The sequence below is a fragment of the Hydra vulgaris genome, chromosome 12 (assembly GCF_038396675.1).
Source record: "Hydra vulgaris chromosome 12, alternate assembly HydraT2T_AEP".
Classification (NCBI taxonomy): Eukaryota; Metazoa; Cnidaria; class Hydrozoa; order Anthoathecata; family Hydridae; genus Hydra; species Hydra vulgaris.
In genome coordinates, this window is record NC_088931.1 from 68,317,256 (window position 1) to 68,339,033 (window position 21,778).

General features: G+C 28.8%; 1 protein-coding gene across 1 annotated transcript in view; it reads right to left on the reverse strand.

The window, feature by feature from the left end:
• LOC136088951 (receptor-type tyrosine-protein phosphatase F-like) overlaps positions 1-21,778 on the reverse strand; it is a 145,575-nt gene that overhangs the window by 113,816 nt on the left and 9,981 nt on the right. Inside the window, exon 3 of the mRNA XM_065814235.1 lies at positions 8,745-8,889. Coding sequence (XP_065670307.1) covers positions 8,745-8,889 — 145 coding nt within the window. The remainder of the gene's footprint in view (positions 1-8,744; positions 8,890-21,778) is intronic.

A 21,778-nucleotide genomic window follows, 5' to 3' on the forward strand; every position in this document is an offset into this window, starting at 1 on the left:
AATATAGTTATTTAAAAATTATTTTTTTAACTATAAATATAAATAAGTAGAAAATTTTAATTCCTAATAAAAAATTGAAAAAATTTCATTTCAGTTGCTGTTTTTTTTTTGAAAATATTAAAAAACATTTATAAATAATATTTTAAAATGAGTAAACATATTCAATAGGCAAGTAGTAGAATTAGAAGTTACAGTTTATATGTGTCATTTGATCATGTTGTCATGGGGCACAGTTGTTTAAAAAGGTGTCTAACCTTAACAAAAATGACCCAAATAAAAACCCCTGGAGGGAAGATTCTATTGGTTATGGTGATCACTTTAAAACAAAAATTAAAACCTTTTAATTATGTCTGCAAGAGAAAATTGCATTCAAAGTTTTTGCCTAATTTACACTAAAAAACTTAATTTTTAAAATGCATTTCCACTGCTAAAAGTCACTAAAAAAATCAAATTTAAAGGCAATAAAATACGTTGGCACCAAATTTTTGCCGCTAAAACAATGTAAACAAATAAATTGACATTTCGATTAAAAATTAATTAGTCTTTGTCAAAAAATGCCTGATTCAGCAAAAACTCATGGTGATTTGCAGAAAATCTGTTTGCTTTTTGTGTTTGAAGAAAAGTGATGGCATATTAATTGATTTTTTGATTGAAAGAGTCAAGAATATTTTTAAGTGTATTTGTAATTCATGTAGAAGCAAACTACAACGACTTGATACAGTTAGTATCATTGGACAATTACCAGACTTGTATAATTTCAATTCAATTATCATTAAGCCATCTACATAATATTCTGGCCAGTGTATAATTTGTAGGGTGGCCAAATCAAAGCTCAAAGAAAATCTACCATAGATTGAGCTTGATATATTGAATCAAAAAACAAGTCTACCCTGAATCTGACCGTGTCAAAGCTTTCAGTTCTAAACCTTCATCATCACAGTCAGCTGAAAAAAGATGCAGTATTTTGTTTTATACTATAGGTACAAGGCGGAAAAATGTACAGAAACTTGCCGTAGAGGACAAAAAGTGTGCTGAACATAAAAGTGTGCAATCTCTAAAAAAGATGCCCCTCCAGGAGGAACTATCAAACTTAGTCAAGCAAATGGAGATAAATCCTTAAAAGTTCTACCAGGACATTCAGCAAAGTACAAGCAGCAGCTATTTACGGCTGAAACATTGGTCCAAGTTCAAAACAATTAGTCCAATGTTGGAGTGAAAAGACTTGCATCAGCTGTAATCAACTGAATGGAAAAAAAGAGAGGCAAACATGAAGTAAAAACATCTGGAAAAAAATAGCAGATTTTTTCATGATGTCAAATGTTGTCATTCTAGACAAAGAAATGAAAAACCTAATTCAAAAAGTTGTTCACTGAAAGAACTTGAATGCCTTAATCAATCAATTCTACAGTAAGAGTTACTTACATCACATCATTTAGTTAAACTTGGAAATCGATGCAGGAGGTTCAACCTTGAAAATTACCCTCAGCGTAATTGATAAATATTCCAAGCAAAGTTATACTTAAGGATCATCATGTCTCCAATCAAGTTCCACTGCCCAAGATGGTGGTGTAAAAAAGCAGCTAGTTGTTGCTGCAGCAGATGGTGTTCCTGAAACATATGAAAATCTTAGGACAATATTAAGCCTCATACAAATTAAAGATGTGTCTAACATAATTTTATATGACATGAAAGTAGCCAACATTTTATGTGGTATCCAGTTTCACTGAACACCCATGTTGCTGGTGTGATGTCGAGTCTGACAACCTTACAAACTCTGGCCAATCAAGATCATTTAGTTTTTTATGCAACAGCTATGCTGGATTCTAAAACTTCAATTGGCTAAAAATTATTTAAATGCTGTCAATTATCAATTAATTAACCACCAAAAGGCAATATGAGCTTATTCTTGATGTAATTCCTCTGATGGAACTCCATCTTTTTCTTGGAATCTTCAACTATATTTTCAAGCAATGCTTTGAAATATGGGATCAAGCACAAGAATGGTTGAATCTCTTGCAACTTCAAATGCAAGCATATCATGGGGGACAGTTCAATGGAAATGAATGAAACAAACTGTTGAAGAATGTTGACATTTTTCAGAGTCTTGCCCATAAGCACTGTGCATTGCAAGCAACATCTTTTGTTAATTGCTTTAGAAAGCTGTTTAAAAAGCTTGTTTTGGAAAGATTTTAAATGCCAAAATATTTCAGAATTCAAACATTCTTACTTAAATCTTGAAATTTCAGTTCCTCCAAAAGCACATGCAATTTTTGATGAATTTGCTGAAAAAATTGAAACTGGGCTAGGAGTTTTCAGTGAGCAAACCACTGAATTGATGCATGCCAAATTCAAGATCTACCAAAGGTTTAAAATGCAACCTTCACATCCTAAATATGGGGACACACTTCTGAGTTGTGTTATTGATCTAAACAACAAACACATTTGAAATAAAATTGTTGTGTAAAAACTGTCAGGAGAAAAATCTCAGTCAGAGTATATTTTCATGTGTGTAATTACTTATTTTTGCCAGAAGATCTACAGTCTTGATATAAAAAGAATATCACATGTCTCAAATTTGTATTGGTTTAAGCTAATTTATAAATCAGTGTATTTACATTTAGAAAAACACTGATCAGCGTATTTACATTTAGAAATACACACATCTTTTTGATTTTTTATCTTACTAAAAAATCAAAAGAAATTTAATATACTATATTGTATATTCATATGCTAGTATTGGAATGTATATATATATATTCTTTATCAAAATCTAATTTTGAATCTTTGGAATATTAGAGATATTTGTAAAATTTAAGGCAAAAAAAAGCGTTTTTCTAGAAATTTTATCTGTGCAAACACTTTTTAAGAATAAAGGTTATTGGTGTATTTAGGCGGAAACCTTAAATGCAATTTTCTCCTGTAGATGTAATCAAAAGATTTTAATTTTTTCTTAAAAGTTATCCCTTTTACCTATAAAATTACCCCTCCAAGGGGTTTTCCGGGTCATTTCTGAAGAGGTTAAGACCGGTTTTTGGACAACTGCAGTGGTGAAAACTATTTGAAGCAAAGAATTTTTTTATTATTAATTTTTTTTCAAATACTTGTAACTACCAAGATATTTGATAAAGCCAATTCTTTTGCAAAAATTACATATTCCTATAACAGACCTAAGTTGCAAAAACTACATATTTCTATAACAGACCTAACTCAACCTAAAGTTGTAAATAGATTGTTTTGATGTAATGATTAGTTGGCGCAGAGATTTATGAACTAGTAGGAGTTTGAACACACAACTAACAATTTTCTGCAATAATCACAAAAACACTATATAGAGCTTTACTGTGATGACAGTTTATTAATAGAATTGTTAGTGAAATAGGTACCTAATTTTGTCAATCTCATTTATGTCAGCTTTTGGCATTGGGCAACTGTAAGTCAATAAGCTTTGAAAATTGATGGCTACAGCTTGTGAACACTTACTCAGATGTATATGTCAAAAAAAGAGCTGCCACAGTTGTTAAAAGATACCATTAATATCTGTCTGAAACAAACATGGGATGAGCTTTTGGATGAAATTAGTACAGAAAAAAATAAAGTAACTATTATCCAAAAATTGGAAACCAAACCTGAGAGAAAAAAAGAAACTAAACTGATTAGAGAATTAGAAAAGTTTAGACCTTAAAGATATTAGCTATTTTGATGCCAAACAAAAACATTTATTGAATTGTTTGCGCTCTATGACATAACAGAATACTGCAGTGATTATCTAAAAATTATTGAGAATGCTCTTAAGGATGTCAATTATACTAATTTAAAAAATTGGTCAGAGACAAACAATAAAAAAAATTCTTGCTGAGGGTAGTCAAATGATTTAGAAGCACTAATGAAAAACCATTTTCTAGGTTAAAGAAGCAGATTTGAAAAGTTTGGTCTTTAGTATTTTTTTTAAATGTTTCTAATGATGATGAATCATCATTAAATACATGATTAGAATCAAACATATTTACTAAGATTGTTCCAAGTCCGCAGTGTAGTTTTACAAAAAAATTTTATGCCAAACGAAGTTGCTCGATGACATGAGAGTTGGCAACTGTCTATCATGCTTATATTAAGATGCAAGGTTTGAATTTTAAATAGATTAAATAGATATGCAGGAGATTTAGTAAATCATGACGGATATCATATAAATTGCTCTTTGACGCATCACCAACCAGTGGTGTGATTGAAGCAAATTTTCTGTTTATGAATGAAAGGAAGAGAGACATACAATATGAGATGAATTATTTTGAATATCTCGGAGTTAGTTAAGATTTTTCTGAGAAGTTCCAGATGAAGTCTGCAGGTATAGTCAAGTCGAGAGTTTACAATGCCACAGGCAAATATATTCACAACATCTTAAGGAAGACATGGCCATATTATTGATGTGTCCTAATAAGATAGTAGCAAGATTTTACAAAAATTTTCATACGCTGATCTAAAGAGAGTGTTGAACCTTGGGTGATACAAAGAGTTTTCAACATATTTGAATCAAATTATATGAATCAGGAAAGCAAGATGAAGGAAGCAAATTCCAAAGAGCTGATGTTCGAGGAAAAAAACTAGGCGAATAAGCGTTTTTGGAGCACTTAGGAACAATCACAGAAAAAGGGTGACACTTAATTGAATGACGAGTAACACGAGAATGAATTTTAGTAGATGGCACAAGAGACGCTGGCTCTTTAGAGCAGTGCCCATTATAGTATTTGTAGAAAAGATAAAGTAAAGCAACATTACGAGGATGTGACAATGGTTGGAGGTTGGCTGCAAGAGCAGGTCCAACTATGTTTACATTGCGTTTTTGCACCTTGTCTAAAAGAGAAAGGGCATCATTAGAAGATCCGCCCCAGATATGGCAATTTTTATTCCATAAAAAGCCGAATTTGAGATTTATAGAGATAGAGAATAGAATCCGAAGTAAGAAAGTGACGAGCTCGATAAAGAGATGCAACCTTAGCAGATGCTAATTTTGCAACTGATTTGATATATGGTTTCCAAGAAAGATTGGACGTAAGAGTTAATCCTAGAAGATGAAGAGTAGGTGACTCATCGAGTACAACACCGTTCATAAATTTAGGAAGATCTAAATTATTGCGATAACGATTGGCTGAAAAAAATTGAGTTTTATCTGAATTAAAGTTCACCAGCCACTGTGAGCCCCATGCTGCAGCAGAAGTGAGATCCTTTTCAAGCTGAAATGCCCCCTCCAAGCAATCAGAGGGTGTTGGTTTCTCATCACGACGAGAATAAATGGTAGTATCATCTGCAAACAATGCCACCTTAGATGTGAGAATATCTGGAAGATCGTTAATGTAAATTAAAAAAAGTATAGGGCCAAGGATAGAACCTTGAGGAGCTCCTGAAGTTACAGAATAAGAAGAAGAGTCCTGTCCATCAAGGACAACTTTTATGCTATGATTGGAAAGGAAGGATTCAATAATCTTAAAGATGTTGCCAGATACACCATAAGAAGAAAGCTTATGGAGAAGACCAGCATGCCAAACTTTATCAAAAGCTTTTGAAATGTCAAGAGTAATGGCCTTAACCTCTCCACCTTTATCTAATGCACAATAAAACCTATCAGTTATTACTGTTAGCAAATTAGCTGTAGAACGAGAAGATCGAAATCCATATTGATGGTCAGAAAGTAAATTATGAGATTCAAGATGAGAAATTAAGTGTTTGTTAATTAAAGATTCAAAAACCTTGCTTATGATAGGAAGAAAACTAATGGGATGGTAGTTAGATAAAACGGATAGCTCTCCAGAATTTTTGAAAATAGGGATAATGGATGCTGCTTTCAAGCAGGCTGGAAAACAAGACTCTGATAAGCACTTGTTAAATAGTTTTGAGAGTATAGACGACAGCTACGGAGAACACTTCTGCAAGACTATAACAGGTATGTTGTCCGGGCCACAAGCTGTAGAAGAGTCTAGGCAGGAAATCACTTTAGATACAGAAGCTGGAGTGATACAAATGTCAAGCAATGAATCAACCTGTTTGTTGGCAATATCAGGTAGAACACAACTAATGTGATCAAGAGATAATATTGATGAAAAGTTTTTAGCAAACAATTCAGCTTTGTCTTAAGTGAGGTGACAAAGTCTGAACCATACAAGAGAGGTGGAATTATAGATTTGCCCTTATTATTGATACTATTAAAGATTTTCCAGAAGTCTCGAGAGCCTAATTTTTGAGATGAGATACAACATTTCATGACCTGAGAATAGCGGGCTTTGGCCTTAGACAAAACCTTTTTACAATTGTTTCTAGCAGTAATAAACAGACGTCTGTTTTCTGGAGAATTGTTATGCTGATAAATATGAAAGTAATGGTTTCGATTGGCAATCGCAGCAGCACAGTGTGAGGAAAACCATGGAGGAGAGTGAGGCTTGACCTGGATTCGTTGAGAGGAAATAAAAGATTCCATGCCAGTCTGAATCCACGAAGTTATGTAACATGCGCATTTGTTGACAGGAAGACAAAAGATTTCTACCCAAGGGCCATCACGAAGAAAATCACGGAAAGAATCCCAGTCAGCTTTACTGTAGTTGTAAGAGGTACGATAATAGGGGGATTCAGGTGATGAAGAAGAATGAGATATTAGTTTTAGAGAGATCAAACTGTGATCAGAAGCACCTAAGGGCGAATGTGGAGAAACTGAGCACTGACTAGGATCAGAAACAAGACATAAGTTGAGTAGAGAAGGTAAATGATTTGGGTTGTCAGGAAAGCGAGTTGGAAAGTTGACTATTTGAGTTAGGGATTGTGAAAAGCAAAAGTTGTTGGCTTTAAAGCCTGCAGAGTCACTGACACTAGAGCCAAGCCATTCAGAGTGGTGAGCATTTAAGTCACCGACAACAACTATATTAGCTGATGGATAAAGAGAGAGGGCTTGGTCAATATGATCAGAAACAACATCAAAAAGAGTGCAGTCTTGAGATGAAGGAGAGCGATATAGAACAAAGAGAAAGGCAATAGAGTGAAGTGGTGCAAAACGAAAGTACATAAAAGAATAGTCTGTGGATTCAAACTTAGTTTCACGACAAATGGGTGACTTCTTACGAATGTAAATGCCCAGCCCAATCATGTGACTATTGGAGTCTTTACAAATTAAAGGAAGATAACCATCAACATTAAGATCGCAAGATGAGACAGCTGAACTCAAATTAGTCTCACAAAGAGCAAGTAGGTCTGGTGAACTTTGCAAGAGATAAGACTTAACAGAAGAAAAGTGACTTCAAAGACCACAAATATTAGTGAATGATAGGTTTAAAGAACTTGGTGCCAATGATGGGTTTTTGTGTTTTATAGTTTTTGGTACTTTATTAATTTTTAAATTTGTTGAAGAACTTGACGCAAAGCATAGATAGTACTCAGAACACTGTTTAATAGCCCAAACAATTGCCTCATCACTACTAATAAACCCTAAGCCGTAACAAAGGCCTCTAAATGTGGCCTCCGCAATGCACACCAAAAGTACAAACAGGGACACCATCCATGCGCAACATGGCATTGTTAATACTTTGATATTTTTCAGCTGTTGATGGAATCAGCCTCTCTGAGAGCTACCACAGAGTTTGGGAAACCTGACTACCAGCCGGCCTAAGACCCATAAAACTGAGTTTTAGAGCTGTACCCTCATTAGGAGATAATAGAATGAGTTGCCTAGTCATAAAAACAGAGACACAAGCAAAACCCATGCGTTGAGTCGAGAAGATCTAGCATTCAACATCCTAAACTGGAAACAATGTATTAAAAATACATCTGCGCCAGCCTAATAGATGAAGGGGTGCGAAGCTGGTCAACAGATAGATTCTGTTTACCCCTTAAGTATATAAATATATATATATATATATATATATGTATATACATACATATACATAAATATATATACATATATATAAACAAACATCTTTATCGATTTTTTTTATGTTTACTTGAAAGTCTGTACCAAATCTACATGGATGGAAAAGTGCAGGTATTGGACATGTAGATGGTATATTCTTAGAAAACAGATTGCAAGTTAACAATTTTTTTTTTAAAAAGATTTATAAAACAATTTAAAAAAAAAAAAGATTTATAAAACAATTAAAAAAAAAAGATTTATAAAACAATTTAAAGTAAACTGCTTCACACTATAAAATTTTAAGTATATAAATGTATATAAATACATAAACCTTTATAAATAAAAGTATATAAATATAAATAAAGACATAAACCTTCTTCATTATTTAGATAATAAAACACAAAAGCTTCTTATATATTTATATATATGAAATGACCATAATTGCTATACCACCACTAAATTGATTTTCATGTTCATTTCTGCTGACCCTGATGGGTTAGCATTAATATTACTAGTAGACAACGCTAAACTTAAAATAGAACAATACAGGACAAAACAGTAAAAAAATATTATTTCAAAACTGATATTAAACAGGATTTGTCTTTTTTATTTTTAAAAAATGGTACAAAATAATAGTAATTATTAGGTGAAGTTATTGTCAAATAAAACTTTCGCAAAGATTTGAGAAAATAGAGCCAGGATTAGAGTAAGAATATTTTAATACTATTGTTTTTTTATATAAATTTTTTAACAGAGTTACTCTGCTAGTTTACCATAAAAAGATTTTTTAAGCCTTTGTTTGAAATCCTAATTGAATTGCATGACAACATGAAGTCAATTAAAATATTTAAATACTGACTTGTTAAACAACCAAATAACTCAATTCGAAGACATCCATGATCAACTCCAAGAACAAGAGGAAAGATTCTAATCCGTAGAGCATTAATAGGGTATAAAAACCATCTGTACACCACTTCAATGTTATTATTTACACCTTCAAATATCTATAAAAAAAAAAAAAGTGATCAAATGAAAAAAATTCTCTCTGTCTTCTCTGTGTGTGTGTGTGTGTATATATATGTTTATATATATATATATATATATACATATATATATATATATATATATATATATATATATATATATATATATATATATATATATATATATATATATATATATATATATATGTATATACATATATATATATATACATATATATATATATATATAAATATATATATATATATATATATATATATATATATATATATATATATATACATATATATATATATATATATATATATATATATATATATATATATATATATATATATATATATATATATATATATATATATATATAATACCTTAGGGTTATGACTTTTTTGTGAACCCATTTTTCTGGGTCATAAATTGATGAATATTTGTACAAAAGTAATGTAAAAAACATTACTTCATTTTTTTGTTTAAAAAGGTAACCCGCAAACCAAAAATTCAAAATTACCATAAATGCATATGGATAAAATTTCAAATAACTTTAAGATTGTTACTTTTTAATACCAATTTTTTTAAATGGAGAGTTTTTATGTAGTTTTAAGTTAAGGCATTTCACAGTTTATTGTAACATTATAACACTCTTAATTACAAATAAATATAAAATCACAATTAAATATAAAACTAAAAACTTAAATAAAAGTTCTACAAGTACAAAAAACTAATGTATATACTGAAAAAATGTTGTGTAGTATTCAGCTTAATTAAAGCATGTTATACAATTCTTATGCCTTGTAAGACAAAATAAATCTAAGCTGGAGATTTTCTTTCATTTTACAGATCGAATAGATCTTGAAGATACTTGATTGCTCGCTCTGCACACTGATTTATTCAGGGAATTTCCAGTCTGATGGTTGCGGAGTTTAACACTTTTTTGTGTCCATGCAAGTTACTGCATCGCTTCTGATAATCATCTGCATTGTACATTTGGTCAGTAAACCAATTGTCCGCCTATCTGTAAGAGATAAATCTACGAATATCAAGTAGTGAGTCTCCTTTATCTGGTAGAAGAATAAATGCCAAAAGAGCTAGTATTGCTCGGGAATTACACTTTTCTTATAGGACATAATGATTGAAGATAATACTTGAATATATTTCTTCAAGGCAACAATAATAAATATAAGTGCTATTGTAATTTTATATTATTTGAATGCCATCTGGCAAATACAGATTTGTAAATAATTAACATTGCTCAATCAGGTAGCTTATATAGTCTTAATCTTGGTATTTCCATCAACTTCTAGGAGAATCTAAAAAATTCTAGAAGGTTCCATAAGATTCAAGAAAATCGTAGGCTTCAGTAAGTCATAATGCCACTGCCTGCAAATACTAGTTATTTTACCATTTTAAAAATTTTATGCTTTGGGTGCCCTTTTTAGAAAATAATTAAGAATAAAACCTTTTTTCATTTTGAGCATAAGTTCATCAAGTTATGACACAGGAAGTTAGTTATTTTACAAAAAGTTAAAAAGTCATAATACAGGAAGTTAATTATTTAACAAAAATATAAAAACATTACAATTATTTTTAAGATTACAGTTAGTTTTTGTAAAGCTCATTGTACAACTTCTATTTAAAAAAGCTGCAAGCTGTAGTAACATTGGAGCCTATCAAGGCTCGCTTTGAAGCTTATGACAGTAAGAGAATTAATTACTTTGTAAGGTAAGATAGTAAGATGTTTCATGCATTGACACTGCAGTTGTTAAAAAAGTTATACATATTTATATATATATATATATATATATATATATATATATATATATATATATATATATATATATATATATATATATATATATAATATATATATATATATATATATTAGTAGAAAATCACTTAACTAAATTTTTTTCCATTTGACACTGTGTTTCATCAACAAAGATTCATCAGAAATGAATGATCAAATTAATAAAACTTCAATTTATACCAAAAATTAAATTACAGGAAGTTGCAAATGTCATAACTACTGTAAATTTTCACACATTGGTGGAATTTGCTGACACTATTATAAAAAGAATTCTTTAGAAATGATTACTTATGCTATTTGTTTAAAATGTTTTTTTAAAAAGGGTAGTTAATATAAATATTATTTGAACTCATTTATTTTTATAGTTTTTTAGGAGAAACTTATTTTTGTGCCTACATTTAGAAATTAATTCCGATCTTTTGTTTAATAAGCATTCTTGATTTGAATGTGTAATTATTTCAAATTTTTCTTGTAGGCATAGTATGCATTTTTTGGAAATATTGTTATATGTAGACGCTGTTTTAAGGATAGACCAATTCAGTATAAAATCATCAATATTTTTTTCTTTTAATTCCCATATATATTTTGACAGCATGGTGTCTTTTGAATACTTTTTATTCTTGAAAGATTGCTTATGATTGGCAAAACGTTTTTTCCATTCACCCTTTGTTATGCCAATATATTGTTTATCAGGTACATTCTTAGAGGAAACAACACATTTATATACCACATTTTTTGATAAACAACTTCCACTCATTAGACAATTGTATTTTTGTTTACAATTACAATTTTCTGTAGTTTTTTCATTTAGGATTTCTTTTTTGTTTAACAAAGCCTTATTGTGACCTTTTATAATTCTTTCCATATTTTTTGTGCAACTGTAGCTAACTTTAATTGTATTTCGATTAAAAATTTTATGTAATTTATCAGATCGATATTTAAATATATATATATATATATATATATATATATATATATATATATATATATATATATATATATATATATATATATATATATATATATATATATATATATATATATATACATATACATATAAAGTATGTATATATATATATATATATATATGTATATATATGTTTATATATATATGTATATATATATATATATATAAACATATAAACATATAAACATATATATATATATATATATATATATTATATATATATATATATATATATATATATATATATATATATATACTTTATATGTATATATATATATATATATACATATATATATATATATATATATATATATATATATATATATATATATATATATATGTATATATATATATATATATATATATATATATATATATATATATATATATATATATATATATAATTTTATCTATATGAAATATAGCGAAATACTTATCTCTATTTTTTCTTTAGATGTAAAATATAAGTTCAAGGTATTTTCATATTTTAATTTATAAGTTTCCTAAAATAAGTATACTATTCTCTGATGTTTTTTAGAGTCTACATACTTTATAATCTTTTGAAGACTTGTGATGTATTTTTCCTTGGACATAAGGATGACATAAAAGGTACTAAATTACTATCAAAAGGGGATGTTCTCAGCTACTTTCTACATCTTCACAAAGAGAAAAATTTGACAATTAGAGAATAATCAACTGCAGTGATTGAAAAAATTGCCCGATTTCGGGATAAAGTCATGCTATGAGTCATAAGAACAAGATTATTGAGAAATTTGAGAAATTTTACCAGCAATATGCTCTCCTCAAGAAAAATTGATTTAGACAATCTAAACCCCAAATTGTGAAAGAAAAAGCTTTCAAAGAAGATCTGAAAAATCTGTTTGATGTTGCAAGTGCAAATGCTCTTACTGAAATTAGAAATAAAGAAAACCGTAATTTTTTCCTTGCACAAAGGGAGCATGGAAGAATAGAAGTAATGGGATCAATTGATAAAATCCTTGCAGATAGAGAAACACGCCTTGAACTAAGAAAAATCTTGGAACAAAGGCGCAGGCAGAAAAATTAAGATAAGGAATCCACATCCTCTGCCTTCGGCATATTTGAAACATCTGACAGTATTAGTAGTGAGGAAATATGAGAGGATTCTATATTTTGAAATCCAAAGAAGCTAAGAAGGGCAACAAGAAACATAATCACTGCTGCACTCGCAATGGCCTTAGATAGGTCTTAAGTTTTCCACAGAAATGCAGTGTTTGTGTTAACAGAAACATCAAGAGCACTTGGATTAAATTTTGAATGTCATCATCACATCTTGAAGGTGGTAATTGGAGCAGTATTTTCAGTTCTAATGGCAACAAGCAAGGCCCAGATATATTGCAATTCAAAAGATTCCAGGCCCAATGGGAGAGAATTGTCAAGTCCCAGTTTTAGACAGGAGTAGATAATGAAGTGTTCCAACTTTTAGGAAATCAGAAAGCTGATATCTTGGACTGGGCTCATAGTGCACTTAAAAACCAAAAGCAACTTAGAGACAATTATAGAGAGCTTCTGGAGATTTCAATAATTTTACTTGGTGATATTCAGTCAAGAGGAATCCATTTTCAGGCCCTGGAGCTATGCACAGAGCAAGATGGATGACTAAAGTGATTTACTCATTAAAGATTTGGACGCTCCACAGCCAGTTATTATAATATACTGCGTATAGTATTGGAAGAGTTTACTCGGACACAATAACTTATAATTATTAGGCATTGTAGATGTGCACGCGGAAAGCATTTGAATTTCTTATTTAACTTTCATAAATCTTTGAAATATCTTTAAGTCTCTATATCTCTAAAGGAGTTGGATGGGACAGTGGAAAAATCTCTAAAGGAATTAGAGTGGGCAGTGGAAAAATCTCTAAAGGAGTTAGAGTGGTCAGTGGAAAAAGCTCTAAAGGTGTTAGAGTGAGCAGTGGAAAATACTTAACTACATCTAAAAATAAAAGAGGTATTTGAATGTTTTTAGTTTAATATTTATATTTTTTATTATCTATTTTTTAAATTTTGTTTGTAAATAAATAAATTTGTTGAAAAATACAATTTTTTTCTTCTTTTAATATTAATATAAACTAATATTAAGTTATGTTTATAAAATAATTTTGTTGAAAAGTTATACATTTTATTTTTATACTAAACGCAATCAAAATTTAAGTCAGCAGAACATGCAAAATATTAGAATGATTTGAGAGCTGCTGTGATAGTGTTTATGACTCTCTGTGTCAAAATAATATTATATTGTCATTTTAGATTTTGTGAGTACTTTAAATTACAGTTATTAATTTTCATAACAATTAAGAGTTATCACTGAATTAGGTATTCATTGGGCATTCATAAACAAATTCATAATTTAAATTTAGTTGTTATTTTATTTCTTTAGTTCTACTTTAATGCTCTACCAACTATCATAAGTTTACTTTGTCTACTGTTTAAATATGGTTTAAACTTAGTAAACTTTAATTATTTTAAATTTACTGTGCTGATCATTAGCTGATAGTTGAAAAAGAAATAAGTTTGTTGCAATCAAGGTAAGAATAATTTTATTTTCAGGTCAAATTGCAAAATTTATTTGCACCGATAGCTATTATTTTTAGTTTTTGTAATAGCTAATTGTCTTTGCAATAAATATATTTTGTTTCAGATTTTAAGAATGCTCTTGAAAAAATATCAGCAAAAGGTAAATTTGTTTGTAGTGTTAATCTTTAATGCTTTTACTTCTTTTATCATATCATTTTTTTTTTTTAATTAAGACTTATCTTGCAAAGCTTTTTCAGCAGAACAAATAGAGGGCCCACATTTCAATATATATATATATATATATATATATATATATATATATATATATATATATATATATATATATATATATATATATATACATATATATACATATATATATACAGTGTGTGTTTAAATTTAGGTCAAAAGGTGCCCCCTCCCCTTTTCTTTTTTTTTAATATAAAGTGTGGATCCTGTAGAAAGTAAAGTATGAGAAGAGAGAGTGGTGGGGAAAACAAACGCTGAATCTATAAATAGTATTTTTGGAGTAGGTTAATCTACCAATTGTTAATTGAAAATGCAAATTTAGTTGAATTTTTTTTGCAAATATATACTTTTCTTTATATATTTCGTTTATTATGTATAAATAAATTGATTTCCAGTTAATACATTTTTCTTATTTCTTATATTTTTATTATATTTAAATATTTGTATTTTTCTTTTTTTTACTTTGGTTACTTTTTTTAGAATAATCAGATGTGTTTGTTTAATATAGACATACAAATAAAAACTATTTTTAATTTTACAAAGCTATTAGGCTTTGTATAATTAAATTATTTTTTGAAACCACAATCCGTAATGAATCGTATTTTATCTATGTGAATAAAAGTCTATGCAAATATCTAACACATGGTGTCTAACAGATCAGGAAATTCAGAAATCTGCAAAATAAATCAGGGAATAATCAGAGAAATTAGGTTAAAGTTTGGAGACATCAGGGAAAACGGCCCTTCATCAAACCTGCATAATTTAAGTAAGTTTTATATTGCACACGTTTTATAAACTTATCTTAATACTTCAAATGCGGATTGTACAGCTATTCACGTAATTTTAAACGATTACAGAATTTTAAGATCTAATCTTCGGTTTTTCTTGAATAAAAATCTGACAGAAATAAATATCAAAATAATTTTTTTTTCTAATTTGGTAAATAGGTTATTTGTTAATAGAATAAAAAAAAGTAGGTTTCGACTCATCACTTTTTACTCAGAAATTTCATTAAAAGGTAGGTGATACAAATTAAGAGGTGTCACAAAAGTTTAAACAACTTTATTTAGGATCAATTGTTTGCTAATTAATTGATAAATCCGGTGCAAAAATTTTTTTTATATTTAAATAAAGTTAAAATGGGTAGATTACAATCAAAAAATTCATCACAACATCATCAGGCAGCTTTTAATTCATTAAAAATCAACTTGAAATATTGTAAATTTCAAATTAATTTTAATTGCGTGCAAATGGGTCGAAAATCAGTTTCTAGTGAGATCAAGTGGCAAGTTATTGGTATGGAGAGGACAAAAAATCACATAAACATTCAAATAGGCAAAATACTTCACGTTTCTGAATATTGCATTTGAAAAACCATCAAAACCTGGGGACTTACCAAGGACGTCTCTGACATGCCACGTACTGGGAGACCATACAAACTCAGCAACCGTGACAAAAGTGGTATATTCAGAATGAGCAGAGAAAACCGCAGACTCAGCTACAAAAAGCTAGCACAATACTTCAACGAGTCATAGCTGTACGTACAAAGGTATTAGAACATACATAGCTGCTTGAAAACCTATTCTTTCAATCACGGATAAACATAAACAACAAGTGTATTCCGAAGAAAGGCTGGACTGATCTGTAGAACAGTGGGCAAAAGTTATTTGGAGTAATAAAGCTAATTTTCAACTCAATCCAATTGAAAATATTTAATCTTAGATCAAGAATCAACTGACATACCATGAAATTCAATCAACTCAGCATTTGAAGCAACTTTTGAATGAGTACTGGCTGAAGGTACCTCGCGTGATGTGCATGAAATTAGTTGAATCAATGTATAAACGAGTTTATCTTTGCTGTAAAAACAAAGGAGGACACTTTAAATATCAATTTTGCTTTTCATTTTTTGTTTGAATGTTGCAATTCGTTTAAACTTTTGTGCTTCTTATTTTTCCTATATGATTTTTTGTAATTGTTTTTTTCTAACTAAATATTAAATTTTTTAATATTTAATATGCATATTGATATGAATATGCTCATATTCAAATTCAATATGCATATATTTTTCTTTAATAGATAAACAAAAATTAATTCGATATCATTTTACAGTTTTTTTTATTAAACAAAAACCAAACATACTTGATAAAAATTCTGCAATCGTTTAAACTTTCATGAATAGCTGTATAATTGTTTACGTTTTTGCTATTAAAGAGGTTTTTTCCAAAAGAATCCAAGTCTGGTTTTTCTGAAGTTGAGTTTTAGTAACTTTTAATTGAATTAGGGAAAACAGGTAGTGGATCAGGAAAATATCAGGAAAATCCACCTAAAAATATAGGCAGACACCCTGATACATTTAAACTTCAAGTTATGTAAACTATTAAAAATTATATTAAATTTTTCAGATTTACTTTTAGGGGACATTCATATATTACAAATGCACCGAGGGGGAGGAGGGAGTGTCCCAAGTTAAGTAATTTGCGTATGAGTGCATATGGTGAGGGGGAAGGGTCAAACAAATGTATATACACAAATGCAAAAAATTGAGATACCAGTTCATATTTATTAAAAAACATTAATAAAAGGAGAACGCCTCAAATGTTCATGGCCTGTTAAGGTTATAAAGGTTGAACAGCGCAAAAAAAAAAAGTAATCATGTTGGCGTGCATAAATTGAATTGGGGGAAGAGGGTTAGACCACCAAGCATATAAAACTTATATGGAGGGAGGTGAGATCAATGGTGAGAAAAATGACGCTTTAAAACCAAAGTAAGCTAAATAAAAATAAAAATAAAAACCATAAACTGAAAAAAAAATCTGAAGAAAAAATAAACAAAAGTAAAAAAGTAATTTTAAATTTAAAAGAATTTCGCTTAATAATAGACTTGCATAAAGATCAAAGTTTCTAAGTTAATTATTTCAAACTGATTTATAAACCAATTTTTTAACTAATTTTGTTACAGTAAGTGATAGGAGGAATGAATAGGCTTTTGTGGGGTTTATAACACACCATTTTATGTAAAAATTCAATGCCGTTTGATTTAAACCCCTTACTAAAAATTAAGATTTATCTCTTCTTTTTTTTTGTTACTATTTTTGTTTTCTTATTTTTAGGATGCCTGTTATTTCCATAAATGAAATTTGAAACAAGTGAGGGAACCAAAACAGATTAATTTTCTTTTTTGCTAAATTCTTGTTCTTGTTCATTTGAATCCGATGATTCATAATCTGATGATATTAACAATAATAATTAAAGTTAAATTATTTGGCTGCGTCTAATTCAGCAAAACAAAAATTGTACATGCTTGGTCATATAAAGACATGCATTTCTATATATGAATATATATATATATAGATATATATATATATAGATATATATATATATATATATATATACTAATACTAAATACAACTTCATTTAAAAGAAATTCACCAAACTAAGGTACCGGATCCCCCCCAAGCTCATGATATTCTCCCCCCCCCCTCCCCCCTCTATACACCCCACATCTCTGATCATGATATTTTTCTGCCTAAAATAATGAAATTTTAGAACTATACTTTTTAATTATGACAAAAAAGATTTATCATTCAATTTTTTTTTATGACAAACAAGCAAATAAATTGTTATAAATAGAAAATATTTATGGTAACTGGAATTAAGTACAAAGAAATTTAAAATTTAAAAGTCATTTTTTTTAATATTATGACAACAAAGTAAAAATAGTTGAAAGGTATTAGTAATATAAACTAAAACATTTTTTTAAAATTTCCTAAATTTAGTTTTTGAATTGCTTGTTTATATATCTGAGGAAGAATTTTTCGGTAGTGTTTTACTGCACGTAAAAGAAATTCTTTCTGCTCTTCATATTTGGTTATAGATTTTGCATAGTATTGAATTAGTTTGACAGCTCCTTCTGCTGTATCATTTACAGATTTCAATGATTTAATATGCTCAATCATGTGTTGAATATTTGTGTTAGCTTTCCCAAAACTTTAGGGAATTGGGCTAACCTCATTGGGATCAACCATCAACATCATTGTCAATTTTTTTATAAAGAAGCATTTCTTTGTAGAATTCCAAGTCATTAAATGATGCATCAGTTGTGTTTGTACATATAAGCCACATTTTCACATAAAATAGCATTGTAAATTTACAAAAGGGTTATAATATAACTTTCTTCTCTATATAACTTTCTTCATACTCTGCCAATTCATCAAAAGCAAACATTTTTGATGTATACAAAATTGTTCACATCCATTTAGCATCCATTTTTATATATATATATATATATATATATATATATATATATATATATATATATATATATATCTTCAATGCGGGAAAGGAGGGAAGGGGAGTAAGACCACCAAGCGTACTTAGGCATGGAGGAGGAGTAGCATAAAAATGTATGAGGTACAACAGGGGAAGGGGGTTTCCAAATCTGGAGATTTTTGCACACATAATATATGGGTGGTCCTAACTTAAAAATTTCATGGCAGCAATATCTCCTTAATTTTGATTTATAGCATTTGTGTAAGTCTTTTGTTTATTAAACAGTGTTAAAAGATGATATTATAGCATGCCAAAGTGGTTGATGCGCTTTGCGTGGGTTCAAATCCTATTGTTTACACACTTAATTTTTTTTTTTCTTTTCTAATATGCTGGAATGAAAAAGCAAAAAATTTCAAAGACCTATAGATATTATTTGCATAACATAAATAAAGATAAGTCATCTCATGTTTTTTGAAAATTTTTATACCAACAATAATTATTTAATATATAATTAGGTGGGTATTCTAAATATTATTTAGACTGGTACTCATATTCAATCCTTGGATAAAAAGCAACGCCTACCAAAGCATTTAAAGTTTTTTGAAGTTGACTAAAATAAAAAATTTTTTTATATCTTTAAAAAGTAAACAATTAGTATAGTTTTTTTATATGTATATAGTTATTACCTTTTACTAAAAAATATTGAAGTATGGATTAAGTATAGAAAAGGTTGGTGTGGAATGAATGTACCAAGACCCATATTTTTAGAACTCTTATATGTTGTCAGAAAGTTTTTTCTGTATTTTGTTGACAAAAAGTAAAAATTAAAATGCAAAGCCGGAATTTTTTTAATATTTGTCAGTCGATGTAGCAGCACTTTGTTGCGAGTCCGGCTATAAGATAGTCGATGTAGCAACACTCTGCGCATGATTTACAGTAAAAAAACAATAATAAAAACATTTTATTAAAAAAAATAAAAATAAAAACATTGTTTGTATTGTTAAAAACTGGTCAATTAAATTTCCGTTTTTGCGGTTTTTTTAAAAAACAATTAGTTTGTAATTAAATTAATGGTTTTAACTTTCTGACAGCACGCAAATGTTGGACGAAAGTCAAAAGTAATTAAAAGTGATGTATGTGTTGGCGTAAGAATCATTTTTTTCCTTCCGTACTTCCCAAATGCAACAATCTATAGAACTATATATATATATATATATATATATATATATATATATATATATATACACATACATATATTGTTGCCATCTTAATAAATATATATTAGGGTGGTTTTAAATTTACGAGTTTTGAAAACATAATGGGAACCAGTCTTAAATTGTTCCAGTATGAAATATTGTTGATCTTGAATAACATTAAGGGTAGCTCATTATACTATAACTAGCTGTCATGACCCGTAAAATATGGGTCTTGGTACATTCATTCCACATCAACCTTTTCTATACTTAATCCATACTTCAATATTTTTTAGTAAAAGGTAATAACTATATACATATAAAAAAACTATACTAATTGTTTACTTTTTAAAGATATAAAAAAATTTTTTATTTTAGTCAACTTCAAAAAACTTTAAATGCTTTGGTAGGCGTTGCTTTTTATCCAAGGATTGAATATGAGTACCAGTCTAAATAATATTTAGAATACCCACCTAATTATATATTAAATAATTATTGTTGGTATAAAAATTTTCAAAAAACATGAGATGACTTATCTTTATTTATGTTATGCAAATAATATCTATAGGTCTTTGAAATTTTTTGCTTTTTCATTCCAGCATATTAGAAAAGAAAAAAAAAAATTAAGTGTGTAAACAATAGGATTTGAACCCACGCAAAGCGCATCAACCACTTTGGCATGCTATAATATCATCTTTTAACACTGTTTAATAAACAAAAGACTTACACAAATGCTATAAATTAAAATTAAGGAGATATTGCTGCCATGAAATTTTTAAGTTAGGACCACCCATATATTATGTGTGCAAAAATCTCCAGATTTGGAAACCCCCTTCCCCTGTTGTACCTCATACATTTTTATGCTACTCCTCCTCCATGCCTAAGTACGCTTGGTGGTCTTACTCCCCTTCCCTCCTTTCCCGCATTGAAGATATATATATATATATATATATATATATATATATATATATATATATATATATATATAAAAATGGATGCTAAATGGATGTGAACAATTTTGTATACATCAAAAATGTTTGCTTTTGATGAATTGGCAGAGTATGAAGAAAGTTATATAGAGAAGAAAGTTATATTATAACCCTTTTGTAAATTTACAATGCTATTTTATGTGAAAATGTGGCTTATATGTACAAACACAACTGATGCATCATTTAATGACTTGGAATTCTACAAAGAAATGCTTCTTTATAAAAAAATTGACAATGATGTTGATGGTTGATCCCAATGAGGTTAGCCCAATTCCCTAAAGTTTTGGGAAAGCTAACACAAATATTCAACACATGATTGAGCATATTAAATCATTGAAATCTGTAAATGATACAGCAGAAGGAGCTGTCAAACTAATTCAATACTATGCAAAATCTATAACCAAATATGAAGAGCAGAAAGAATTTCTTTTACGTGCAGTAAAACACTACCGAAAAATTCTTCCTCAGATATATAAACAAGCAATTCAAAAACTAAATTTAGGAAATTTTAAAAAAATGTTTTAGTTTATATTACTAATACCTTTCAACTATTTTTACTTTGTTGTCATAATATTAAAAAAAATGACTTTTAAATTTTAAATTTCTTTGTACTTAATTCCAGTTACCATAAATATTTTCTATTTATAACAATTTATTTGCTTGTTTGTCATAAAAAAAAATTGAATGATAAATCTTTTTTGTCATAATTAAAAAGTATAGTTCTAAAATTTCATTATTTTAGGCAGAAAAATATCATGATCAGAGAGGTGGGGTGTATAGAGGGGGGAGGGGGGGGAGAATATCAGGAGGTTGGGGGGGATCAGGTACCTTAGTTTGGTGAATTTCTTTTAAATGAATTTTT